Source organism: Thunnus maccoyii, chromosome 5, assembly GCF_910596095.1.
Source record: "Thunnus maccoyii chromosome 5, fThuMac1.1, whole genome shotgun sequence".
NCBI lineage: Eukaryota > Metazoa > Chordata > Actinopteri > Scombriformes > Scombridae > Thunnus > Thunnus maccoyii.
The window spans coordinates 6485509-6499754 of NC_056537.1; the positions used below are offsets into that span (position 1 = coordinate 6485509).

The window sequence follows — 14246 nt, forward strand, 5'->3', positions numbered from 1 at the left end:
GGATGCGCATTTGAAAAAAAAATTTCATCTCATGTGAGCACAACAGTCCATCCACAGGCCTCCTTACTTCTCACTCGACCCGTGTTCAGCATCTCTGTCCATGGAAGCAGCCTTCTGTCAGCGGTCAGACAAACTGTCTTCACCAGGCTGACTGACAGCGGATATTTACTGAGCCAGTTTGCATGTCGGCTCCACAGGAAGAAATCAACAGTGTTTGTATTTATTGATTCATTGTTCTTATTTCCGTGCCCGCTGTAGCAAGTAAGGGGAATCTGCTTATAGTGAAACAGGCCAGCTCACAGACGAACTGGGAGCCTTGATCAATCAATGTAGATACGGTTAATAAGTTCAAAACACATATACAGTGGGATATTTGTGTGATTTAAAAAGCTGCTTGCTCAGATTAAGCTTCTCTAAATGCGACAAAAATAGGCTCAGCATATAAATAAATGCAGGGGGTCTCCGTCAGACTGTCTCGGATTCATTGTGGATTGATACGTTTAATAAAATGGTAGCGTGTCTTTTCCGTGAGACACGCGAGTGACGGATGTCAAAAGCGCTTCTAAAAACACTTTTTATGTGAATTGGTCACAGCCTCTCTCTCTCCTCAGTTTGCCAGCCCTCCCCCACCTTTCAACGGGTGCCGGAGACAAGAGACTGTCATATCCCATGCAGACTGTTCATGGAATAGTGTCATGTGGCTCGGTCCGAGCAACTTTGTTTCCGATTTCCAGAGCCAGGGCTGTGTATGAACACCAGACTTTTTTCAGCACACACAGAACAGACGGCTCGCAGACCGTGAAGATATATTTGCCAAATTTGACAAAAAAGTGTATTGAACAATCTTTCTCCAGAATCACTGACTCTACCTTTAGGTCAAGGGTCACATCTGATGTTAATAATAAACAGATGAGGGAAGCTCATCGTTATATGGATTCCTTGGCACCTCTGAACATAATTGACTGTAAACACAAAAAGCAGGATGGTAACAATAATCTAAAAAAATACTAGGTGTTTTTTTTTTGTTTTTTTTAAAAGCAAGAAGCATTTGCAGATGTTTTTTACTCATTGTCTTTAATGTACACTGTCAGCTCACAATCATTCAATAGGTCAAGACTCAGGAAAGGTTAACAACAATGTAAATTATAGACATTAAAGGGTAGATGCTTGTTTATAATGAAAGCAACACAAGAATGAGGTTAAAACAATCGTAAATTACCCAACTTTTGGGTAATCGTAAATTACCCAACTGCAGATCTATTATCAGCCAGAAGTATATCCAGAAGTATCCAGATGTTGACAATATTTCAGAGGCTCTTAAATAATAATAATGAGAGTCAGAGGAGAGAAAATGATGGGGTTTTTTCTCTTTTTTGTTCCAGATAAACCAGCAAGGCTCCTGCCTGAGGTGGTGGAGCGAAGCCTTCTCTCCCTGCTGTTCATTCCACTCCTAGCCCTCGTAGTCCTGCTTGTGTGGAAGGTGAGCTGATCTTTGACCTCTGGCACTAAGCTTCTTAACTTCCTGTGGCACTCCTTTGTTTATTGTTGGAGGATAGCACTTTGCTCCGTGGAATTTATGACAGACGGCGATAGCCTTTCAACTGTCTACAGATGCTGTGCAGACTGTGCTGATCTGAGTTGTGGCGATTTCAGCTGGAACTAAGAATGTTGGTATTAAAAATGATTTCCTACCCTGAAACAGGTCAGATCACGAAGAAACGAGGATGATCTTCAACAGAATCCTGGAGAAGGTGGATTATTCACAGGAACAGAAGGGACTGCACCTCCACTAGATGAAATCTCAGAAAAGTGAGCTGATTTTCCTCTTTTATGTGCATTGATGTTTTGTTTTCTTGTTTTTTCACACTGAAAACTGATTAGTTGCTGCACACTTTATGTGTCTGACTTCATTCAGTGCTCTTGAAAAGCTACAAAGTTTAGATAAAGAAAAATTGTGTATTATTTATTTACACATTTCTTGTGTTACAGAGATGTTAGCCTGATGAATTTGTTTAGCTGGTTGTTATTAGGTATATAATATAATATGATAATACATATTTGGCTAATTAAAGATGTGATGATGAAGAAAAACATCCGCATCTATAACAATCAACCCATCAGAAATAGAATAAACAGAAACAACCTGGGTCAAATTTTATGTGAACTCTAAAGCTCTATTAGTAGAAAAGATAATATGGTAGGTTAGGTAATATTTTCTGAGGTTAGTTACGCCTGCTGCCTTGTATAAAACTGGCCATAAAAAAGGCTGAATTACCAACCATGAAAAGGGCTGCACCAGGGCCAGCAGTTAATTATGTTATAACCACACTATGTTGAGGAAAATAGGCCTCCTATCCCTCTGAGGGCCCCTGGCAGGCCCTGGGCATGAGAAGTATGAAAACTGCAAAAGTAGAAAGTTGAAAAAATCTACAGCAAATCATCAATCAGAGCTGTAGAAAAAAGTAATCACATACTGTGTACCTCACTATAAGTTCAACTGGTAAAATACAGGAATAATAGGCCGGTTTCTGTAGACTTTTTGACAACTTCTCACTCGTTTTGCTTCTATCAGGCTGAACTGACAGCTTTTGACTCTGAGAGGTTGAAAGACATGCTTATTGACCATCTGTACATCATCCAGTTTACATTAATGATCAGTCAGCTGTGTGGGAAGTATAAAGACCTCGGGTGACTTCTTGATGGTGTGGCTTACAGTTCCTGCCACAATGGAACCGCTTGAAGAAAAATGCAGAATCGCATGCTGAGGTTGTTTAAGTAGTTTGAAATTAGACCTGGCTTGACTTTCTCGGAGCACAATTACCAGGACTTGAATGCGACGCATGATATGTCATCAGGCCCGACGCAGCCACGGGACCCACTTTGTCCTGAGTTAGTCACTGACGAAACAAAACTGAGTTCCTCATACATGAAAAACTATTGGTCAAGTTAGATTGATTGAACGGCCATCCAGTCAATCACAGCCATTTGACCAACCCACCAGGCCAGGGAAGAGTAAACGCTGAAGTATGGTAAAGTTATGTGCGTAAATTCAGAAACTGTGCTTCAGTCACTTGCCGCTGGCTGTGACAACAAATTAGGGAATAACGGATCAGAGGTATGAAACGGCTATTTAATACTAGACAATAAGGACAATTTTGCCCTTTGTTGTTTATGACTGTGGTTTTGAGTCGAGTACTGTTTTTGTAATGTGAAAGCTGCTATGTTGTTGCCAATTTCACCCATTGACACTGGTTTTGAGTAATGTGTATGGTCGAATTGGACAATGTAGTCAGTTCTCATAAAATAAGAAAAAAGAGAAATTAAAGTCTTATTCTTTATATTTGTGTGAAAAGCATGTTTTTTTAACAGACTATTAAAAAGTCTAAAGTCATTGCTTAATACTATGGTATGTGAAAGCTGGTGAATATAGTATCTTGGGGTGAAGAGTGTGCTGCTACAATGTACATTTTGAACTCAATATTATTTGCATATAGTGGTGAAGAAAATGTTAGAAATGCACCCCTGCGTGTCATCACGTGTCATGTGAGAGCTCCTTCAGCCACCCTAAAGCAGGCATTCTTACTGACATTTTCTTTTGTTGTTACCCAGTGTGTAATATTTTTCTCTGTCCAATTCCAGAAACAAGTTGAACGTCATTGAAACAGTGTAATGCAACCCTTCAATGTTATCCAGCGTAATTGGTGAGATTTTTCATATTGCATTAAATCAGACAAACAGGAAATTGGTTTTGAAAGAAAAGAGAGTCTTGTTTGAATTCTTGCCTTGACACTGAGCTCTAAAACCTCTCCCCATACTTTTCTCTTACAGGGCTCTACTCTTTTCTCCTGTTGGTGTCCAAAGGTGATGAAAACCAAACATGAAGCTGACTTCCATAATGAGATCTCAGAGGTGAAAGGCCTGTTTTTGACTGCTCTTCAAATTCACAATGGCTTCACAATTGCCATGACCAAGATTTTTCTGGTTAAACCACGCCTGCTACCGTATGGATAAGCTTGCCTTTCTTATAAGACTGCAAAACCCCATGCTTTTGAAAAAGACTGAGATTTTAGCAGAGAGAAACCCCCATACCAGAAGCCCCTCTGGATTCTCTGGCTTCCGCGAATCATCCATCAGAACCTGCTGCATCGTGAACTCTTTGGGGAAAACTTTGCTTCCCCATTTGCACGTTGCTACAGTCTGCCTGTGTTTTTGGGCCCACCAGTTCATCTTCAAACAGCAAAGCAGAGAGTGACTGACACTGGTTATCTCTTATATGAACTGAGGCATGAATTACTACCTCTGGTGACCCTCACGTTAACCACATTCTCAACAGCTATACAGTGTCCTCTTAGTCTGGGGTTTCCCAAAGACTATAATGTTAAACATTGTAGTTCCAAGGTGTAGTCGCATTGTTTATCATGTGCCCAAGGGGCTGTATGATGTATTTATTTATTGGTGGCGGCACTGAGCTGCTACTGTTGATTCAATTAAAATGTTTCTAGCGATCATTTAAGATTAAATTTACTAATGGGTCACATTTAAAGAACAATCAGTATACTAACACATCATAAACCCAAAAACACATTCCTGAACAAGTGACATTTCCTCATCTGATATTGTTGTATTTGGTATATATGACGGGGATGATTAGGTTGTGTGAATGGATTACATGGAGAAAAAAGACATTTATACAAAGCTGCTTTGACTAACTTACATGTAGACCATTAAAACTGCAATGACATTCTGTTAACAAGTATCAGGGATGACTTCTGTGGATCCAGGAATTTTACAATAGGTATGTATGTAAGACAACGATCGGCCTCCCATAGTAATTATTAGTTAAACATTGCCTTTATTTTTTACTTATCTCACCTTTATGCTTGCAAGGCAGGAACTGTTACAGGAGAGATCATTGACAGTCATTCCTCAACAAAAGGAAAAGAAACTAAATTGCTAAATTTGTAAAAAAAAAATAATAATAATAATAATAATAAAATAAAATAAAATAAAATAAAAAAAAAGAAACTTTTTTGTAAAAGATAATAGGAAGAACTCATAAGGTAAGATTGAATATACGAATGCTATACAATTTTTAAAAAAAATATATTTAAAATGTAATAAACTATCAGTTCTTGACTGTTCGTTCAAAAACAAAATATACTCACAAATCAAACCCTCCAGCTTAGACTGTTCACAGTCTTAATCTGATCCCTGACTTGCCTTTGTCCGGTATCAGTGTTGTATTTGCATGATAAAACCCTACACAATAAAAACCATTATAGACAATCTGACAAACCTAGTTAGTGCATTTACCAAGAATTAAATGCTAATAGAATTCTGAAGGATGATACCACTGTTTATGACATTTACAGACAGCACCTTAGTTATATTCACAATCCACAAAGCTCGCCACATGGAAATGCCATGCAGACCTAAATATCAATTTTGCCTTAAAGTTGCGCCATAATACACTGTCAAAGGAAGTGCACTGTCATCTCCTTCACATACTGAGCTGTAGCACAATGGTGTAACTTTCAAAAAAAAAAGCTGTTTTTTAGAAGAAATGTGGTGAGTTTTACAGTTGTTTTTCTCCGGTATGCAAAGATCCAGTGAAGGGCAGGGAATTATTTACTTGTTGGCAAATCCAAACAGTTGACAGTGAGGTTATAAAATCCACATGTATCCAGCTCCAGCAATTGCAGAAGCCCTCAGGCTCTTTCAGATACTACATCAATGGGCCCCTCCCTGCCTCCTTTCCGTTATGCATTCTCAGATATGATAAGTTAGGAGCTTTATGTGCTCCCTGTCTCACTGATACCAGGTCTTATCAGATCTGAAAAAGGCAACAGGTTTAAAAACATCTAAGCAGGGGTTGACTTCCACTTAGTCTTGCCCAAAACACAAAGTAAAGTAGATCAGAGGTATGACGATAAATATCAAGATTACTAATGACAATCATTTAAGAGATAAGAGTGTTAACAGGACACACTAGTTGTGATCTTTCCCATCAAGCTCCCCTGCTGCAAATACTTGACAGTGACAAAGTGGCAGGACACAAACATCTGTTTCTGTATCTAGTTTGAGTATTTCTATCATGTTTGTGGTCTTACATTGTACCATGTCCATCCTTGGTTTTGTGCCTTGTTTGATTAGTGTGATTGACTCTGTCTATGTTTCTGTGTGGTAACAGAAAGTGGAGAGATCATTACAGGGCAGATTAGAACAATCTCACCACAATAACCCAGCAGATATGATTCCCAATCAATATCTTTTTTTTTTAAAATAAACTCAAAACCATGCCAGTTTAGTTGGCTGGACCTGTGCCCAGTTATGATGGGGAAGACAGTTTTCTGGAAAAGCGGTGCTTCAGTATGTGAAAACTTTATTGGCAGAAAAAACTGCAGTGGTTGTGACATTTCTGTCCACACGTTACATTTTAGCCTTTGTAACCTTTAGGAAACAGTTCATCTGGTAACTCTTCTTGTTTCATGTGTATTTGGGACTATATGTTGGGAATTTTTTTCTTATAGGAGACGAGAGTATATTGTGCAAAATTGAATCTGTGTTTGAAAAACAATGTATACCACATTGGTGTTCATATAGTTCAGAGCAACAGTACCTTTCAGCATCAATAGCTGGAATTCTTTGGTGTGGTAAAGTATTGTTTGTTGTGTTGAACTGCAAGATCATTTTATTCATTCAAAGATGCATTTTGGAAGAATACTATTAACAGTGACATATTCCCTGTGCCATATTCTCTATGGCAGTTTAGAGCTGAGTCTGTGTTAGAAAATGTATACCTCATTGGTGTTCATATAGTCCACAGCAACAGTACTTTTTAGTTTGAATATCTGAAATCAGTGGTGTTGAAAAGTATTGTTGTTTTTAAAGCTTTTAGTGAATTCTTCTCTTTCAAAAATGCATTTTTGAACAATATTGGAACATACAGTACTATCTATGACAGTTTAGACCTGAGACTTTCTCTGCGATCATCTTTAGGTTTCGCTTGTCTACATGAAGTCTATTACGTGCAGTGCCCAGTATTCTGACAGAGACACAGGCTAGTCTAGCCATAAACAAAACTAACAAACAAGGTATACTATGTCAAAAGTTGCTTTTTATACATAGTCTATGAATATCATGAGCTGCAACAGGTCTAAGCTGTGAACAAAAAATAAAAAAACATGGTCTCCCATTTTCCTGTCTATGTGAGAGCCCAAACAGTCTGTATGTCTGATGCATGGAAGCCAGAAACCGAGTAATTTCATGCATTAGTCGAGAGCATGACTGCCCTTAAATACTGTTCCTATGTGGGTTGTTGTGTGGTCTGAGAGTGAGCGGAGCTGCATCCTGAACAGTGCATTCGGGCTCAAGTGATCCAATCCATCCCACTTCAGTGGGTAAATCAAATGGCTCTAGGCAGGAAATAAGTCTGGGTGCCAAAAAGCAAATGTAATTATTGCCCGGTTGGTATTCTGGGTGAAAACTCTACTGTATTCTGTATTTTTGTATAAATGTAAACAAACATATATGAGATATGAATAAAGTACACGTATCCAACTGTTAATAATGGGTTTGTTTATTGTATTTTATTCATTGTAATCATGTCTTTGTGTCTTTTTTCAAAAAGAACCTGTCTCAGCAGGAAGTCAAAATGTCTTAGGTGAAATAGCTTAGCTGTAGACATGCAGGGTGACAGTAATTAGCCTACCTTGATGCCTCAGGAAAACACATCTACAAGTTTCAAACTGCATGTTTTAAGCCATTTGAAAGTAAGTCCAGATCCAACTAGTGGTGGTCTGATTTTGACTGGAAAAGCACTGTTAAATTTTAAGAATTACATAATTTTTTTTATGCTTACCACATGATGGTAATCAATTGAATGGAAATGGTAGTTTCTGGCTTTCTGACATTATTTTAGAGATTTAGGGGGTTTTGAACAATCTTTTCAAAGACCACATGAGAGTTCAAAGCTTCAGGTTTGATTCCAATGAAATGTGTCCAAGAAAAGCTTGTGCACTTCAACAATGTGCTTTTTAAGGTCTTTTGTCCGTTTGCCTGCTTTTTAGGTAGATTAATGTGCGTAAGATGTCAAATTTTATTTGCTAAACCGAACTGAGCTCCAGGGATAACTTGGGGAAAAAGCTGCTTAGAATAATGTGTTATGTGTCAGGTTGATAAGATAATAAAGAAAAAAATGTCCTCTCTTAAATCTAGTGAATCACATCTTGTGTCTTGAAGGCTTCAGCGTTCCTTCAGGCTCTTCCCAGAAGAGTGTAACCATACTTTTTAGCTTCTTCATGACCATATTTTATTAAAGCAATAACCCCACAGGGAGTTATAACCAAGGTTAACATAACCTTAAATAAATAAAAGGTTGAGCAAATAATAAATATAATGAAAATAAATAACAATAGTTATTGTAGCAGTAACAGCAGTGTAACTGTTGCGCCGCTTGCAAGAGAGAGAAGAAAAATAGAGAGAACAACAGATCTTAAGAGATGAGTGACAGAGAAGTCACAAATGAGTGAGGAGAGAAGGAAAATAAGAGTAAAAAAGAGAAAAGGAATATAAATATGTTGGGTTTTTTCATTTTTGCAGGCTTTTGTGTTCACCTTCTGTCTATGTTGCTGAATTCGGTTCATTTTGACTTTTGAACAAGGATTTGGCCCATTTGTGGTTGTGAGGATCACTTGGTGTTTGCACACCCAAAGCTGGGGAATTAAGAAATCACGTTGGAAAATTTGAATTTCTGCTCTTTGATCACCCCATTGGCTCTGCGGTTAAGCCCTGGTAAAGGTCAGTTTTCGCTGCTAGATAGGAAGGTTCTGGGTTTGATACCAGCTCAGGGCAGTCCTCCATATAACATTGCTTTACCTGAGTTGCCTGAGTTGCTTTACGTGTTTATCATGTTTATCATTCAATGCAACTCTTTGATATTTAAAATTTAGCTTGATATGCATGTTAAAAAAATCTTTTGTCGGCAGAAAACATTATATCTGAATAGTCCAGTGGTTTTAAGATATTGCCACCCCTGTGTCCCTTTTAGATCCAAAGGTTGTGAGTTTGGACATTGCTAAGGGCAGCACTCAGTAGAGTTGAGGGTGAAAAAAATGCAGATGCACACAGGTGCTCCCAATCTGCTGATTGAGACTGCAAAACACAGTCCTTTTGACAAGACCCCCTCTCCCTCTCTCGTTCTCTGTTTTTAAGTCTTACCCTGGGATTCCACCGGGGGCATGTGCGCTGCGTTCCGGCTCCAACGCGGTTTTGCTCCGTCCTCTGCACAGTGCCCTATTCCACCGGGAGCATGTCAGAAGCGGAGCATCTTCACTGCAGGGAAGCCATCCGCCATTTAAAGTCAGTTGCACTCCTACTACAGTAATTGCAGCGGCCCAGTCAAAGCTGATAAAGTGCCTTAAGACTAACGTAATTACTGCAGTAGCAGGGCAACTAAACTGCCCAATTTTGTTAACTTGTTCAGCTTTCGTTGATTTGGTCATTTCCTTGATTTTTGTGCTTCTGCTATGGTTAAGAATGCTACGTAGTTAAATGGTTTCTTTATTCGTCTGTTTTAATTGCGTTTATTGTTGATATACAACCAGGAGCCTGCACGGGGTGTTTTATTTTGAAAATTGATTGGATGCTTAATGCTGTTTCTGTGTCTGACTTCCTGCCCAGCTCGATCTGTTCTGTGCTGCTTGACGCGGCCTCCTTAAAAAACAGACACCTATCTTTAGTGCAGCGGAGCGTGTTCGCCACTTCTGGGACGCTTCTGAAACGCGCCACAGCACACCCGGTGGAATCAGATACATTGACTAGAATGGCCGCGATCAGCTCCGGAGGTTGTGTTAGAGCCGGAACACAGTGTACACACGCCCGGTGGAATTTAGGAGTTACCCCTAAATTTGGAATTTGCCAAATTTACCCCTAAATTCCACCAGGTGCCTGTGCGCCGCTTTCCGGCTCTGGCAGCCATGTCGGAGCCAGAACACAGTGCACACGCGTGTCTTAAAAGTGTCTTAAAATCTTGCCACTTCTGTCTAGCCACTTCTGTGCTTTTAGATCCAAAGGTTGTGAGTTCAAACCCATCTAAGGGCAGCACTCAGTAGAGTTGAAGGTGAAAAAAATGCAGAGGTACACAGCTGCTGACAATCTGTTGATTGAGACTGGCAGAACTACAACCCTTATTTTCTATGCAATTAAAAGTCTAAATATGAATATCTGATCTTTCTTGCTGTTTGCTGTGTGACATGTTGGCTCAGTACATAGCATAGCTGTCAAATAAGCATGAGGTTATAGGTTCAATCCCACCTGTGAGCATTGTTGTCTTGGTAGATTTTAAAAACTTTCCAGCTTCCATGGGGCATTAAAGTAACATTAAAACATGACATTTCCTCATAATATTGCTCTTGAACAAAGTTGCTTTGAAGTTCAAGTTTATTGTTGTCCCAACTCTACACAGCAAAGGTATACAGCAGGATGAAATTTCATTTCTCTCAAAAGACCTACAAATAGACATTTGGATTAAGAACAAACATGACACATCAATATAACAAGTCATAGCAAAAGACAAGACACATAGCAATAGGACAACACCTATTAATAATGGATAAATGTAAAAGTGCAAATGTACACTGTGCAAAGGGTTGTATGTTGAATTAATAAATATAGTAAAAATATAAATATATAGCTAAAAATGGATGCGGCAGTGTTCCCTTGGTTTGAATGAGAGCACTAGTGGGATGTAAGGGGGCACCAGTGGGATGTGGGTGCGATGGGGTGATGAATGGATCAGGGCAGCAGTAGGTTTATTGTGTACCACCATGCTGTGCATTTCCAACTCCCCTTATTATTATAAGAATGTCAGTTACTGTTTGTTGTTCGTTGTTTGACATGTTAGCTCAGTGCATAGCATGGCTGTTTTATAAACATGAGGGTATAGATTTGATCCCACCTGCAGGCATTATTAGTCTTGGTAGATTTTCAAAACTTTCCCGTTTCCAGGGGGCGCTAGAGTAACATGATATTTCTGCCATTTTGTTGTCTTTAATAAAATGAAACTTGGGGTGCCCTTCATAACATTGCTCTTGAACAAAGTTGCTTTCCAGTTAAAATTCAAGTCAAGTTCAAGTCAAGTTTATTGTCGTCCCAACTTCTCCCAAAAAACCATGGCATTATTAGTCTTGGTAGATTTTCAATACCATTCAGCTTCCAGAGAGTGCTAAAGTAACATTAAAACATGATATTTCTGTAATTCTGTTGTCTTTATAAAACTAAAGATACACAAGTTCTCCATGAGAATGTGGGCAGCATATTGAAGCATGGCACCAATAGCCCCACCTCGTGGCCATTAGTAAAACACCACCATACTACTTATTAACGTCCATATCTCTTTAATGTAATATTCCATGGTAATCAAATTCAGAAAGTTGTACACATGGGGATGCCGAACAAGTCTGTAGCATCTGATACAATTTCACCTGTAGGTGTCGCTAAAAGATATTGAAAATTGCTACTGGGAGAAGCGGCAGTAGCTGCAGCCAACAGCTTACAGCTCTCACATGCATTTTCTTCAGAAAATGCACATTCTAGTTATTTTTATTCTAGTATATTTTATTTTCCATTTATTTTGTGCCGAATTGGTATGCATGCAAATGGGTTGTGTTACTGTAAATTCTAAACTTATGTACTAGTTAAGTAAACTAACGAGAATATGGAATTAACTCTTAAATAGGCCTAACTAAGGCAAAATGAGGACCTGAGTCAATTCAAAGAGAAACGAGGAACTAAATAACAATTTAAAGAAACCTAAGCTAAAATGTCTGATTTGGTACCAATTTATGTGTATGTCTAGTACTAATTGTCTATATAAATAAACTGGCAGTTCAAACTTACCCCTTGCTCTGTGGTCTGTTATTCCTGAGTTCTAGTTATAAACTCTGATCCTAGCTATCTGTAAATACCTACAGTGCTACAGAGCACTTGGCCTTCTGTCTACAGCCACTTTAAACTGTCGCCCATATCTCATGGTTTAGCACGACCTTGAGTATGTTATTACTTGTATGCAACATTTAGCACAGTTGGCATGAACAAACACAGGAGCTTTCATTAGTTTTGATAAATTGATTCTCTTGTTCTCATTCTCTATGAAGAAAGAATCAATTACACATCCCTAATAGTAAAAGTGCTGAAGGGTTTTGCTCCCTGAAAGCTAATTCTGTTCTAGTTTACCCACAAAAACTGTTCAATTACTTTTATTACTGGAAAAATGTAGCAGTTGCTTTGAAAACTTTTTAAATCCTGCTGAACTATCAACAAAATCCATTTCTGAGTAAGTTGTGGGTGAACTCATTAGTTATAGTCTGGTTTAGTGAGGCTACTCTGTTGGCGAAATGATATTAACCCTATTCTTAGAAAAGCTTGAGGACATTAATAACATGGCTTATGCTGATGGTATGATTCAGTTTACAAAGATCTCCCATAAAGAACCGACTGGTGTGATGATATACCATCAATCATCATGTCCATCCTTGGCAATTAACCAACCAAAGCCCTGTCAGACATGTTCCAAACTAAATAACTTTTTCTCTTGATTGTCCATAGGTCTGTATACATTATAATAGTGAATTTCTTATCAACCCATTTATCCCAATTATCACCCCAATATACACTTAAATTTGGAAAGGTAGAGTAATTTGGAAATTTCTAATGGTAGTGTTGGGAAAAACATATTTCAACCTTGTTTTCCAACAAAAAAAAAACTCCCATTGAGAGGTTGTGAACTTGAAGAATGTTAATGCACTTAAGTACTTCTTTACTTAAGTGCAGCTTTGTGGGAAACATTTTAATCGGTTGGTATTTCAACGACTGAGAAAATGTTTGGGAAAAAAACAATCAAATCATGAGTCAGTATCCTTGGCAACATGTGTGTCAGAGCAGTTGTATGAACACAAATCCAAGCAGTATTTTAAAATAAAAACCCAGCAAGATCCTTCCCTTGATACAATTTTTTAAAGGACTATATAAATCTCAGAGTTTGTAGAAACAAAGGTTACGGGCTGCTAGCACAGTAGATTGGACCCCAGGGATCTGGGGATTGGATGGGGCATATCATATCCATAGCTCATTGCTGACTGAGGGCATCCCTTCTTAGCAGGACATGAACTAAGTCCACTGACAGCCTCCATGGAAGTACTTCACTCGCTTTTATAAACATGGCCTAGAGGACTCTCTCCTGACACCAACTTTCATAACCTCCCTGATTTCTACCTCACAGCCAGGAGCTTCCGCTTTCCCATCTTTCCCCGCAGACGGCTCCCAGCTGCACAAACTGATGAAGGAAGAGCATTTAGCAACCAGACCTTTTTTTGTTTTCGTGACTGTAAGCCAGCTGAACTTGGACCACAGTGTGCTGGCTCTTTGTGTGAGTGCACTTGATGGATCAGTCCCTTATGTACCCATGAATGTGACTTTGATATGTGTTCAAAAAGGGGTTTGTTTTTTATTTTTGAAAAATTTATTTTCAGTTGTGCTTTGTCTCAGGCGAAGACAAATGTGCTTCGATGTTTCCCCACCAGTTCTGGTTTGGATAACAGTTAGGAAAAATAACTGAGAGCAAACGACTCTATCTGACAAACAGCAGTTCAAGTGGAGTCACTTTGGAGAGGGATTTGACTATGGTTCTTATCCAGAAATAACAATGCGTGCAACTGCAGAGTGGTAGCAACAGCTTGAAAGTCTTCCCTGCCAATGTATAGTAAACACAGTGAAACAACGTCCAAGACAATGGCTCAAATATTTATGTGTTCACAGACATATTTAATGAAAAAAAATGACTCGGGTCAGTATTTTCATTCAAGTAGACCAAATTTTAGTATGACCTACTGGTCAGTATCTGTAACAGTGACTGGCACCAAAGTCATCCATCCATGTACAGCAGAAATACTCTAATTCAGTGTGGAGGTAGCTTACACAAATAAATGAAAATTAATTTTGTCAATGGACAACAAGAATATGCTTCTAGGTGCACTTTGAGTAAAGATTTTATGTTTTGTAACTCCTCTAAAGTGCAGCATCCAGCTAGCCAATGAGTTGGCTAGAACAGAGTTGTTTAACCAAAGATGACAGGGATAGACAAGAATGCAGCGCTGTCATGTGGAAGTTGTTTATAAGGATTGACACAGAAGCAATGAAATAGCCCTACTTTGGTGAATGAATCTGTCATTGGTGATTGGAGTTGATGA

General features: G+C 38.8%; 1 protein-coding gene across 1 annotated transcript in view; it reads left to right on the forward strand.

The window, feature by feature from the left end:
* kitlga (kit ligand a) overlaps positions 1-4945 on the forward strand; it is a 38947-nt gene extending 34002 nt beyond the window's left edge. The window contains exons 7-10 of the mRNA XM_042410952.1: positions 1383-1480; positions 1703-1809; positions 3640-3701; positions 3829-4945. Coding sequence (XP_042266886.1) covers positions 1383-1480; positions 1703-1809; positions 3640-3670 — 236 coding nt within the window. The 3' untranslated portion in view covers positions 3671-3701; positions 3829-4945. The remainder of the gene's footprint in view (positions 1-1382; positions 1481-1702; positions 1810-3639; positions 3702-3828) is intronic.
* Positions 4946-14246: the final 9301 nt, after the last annotated feature.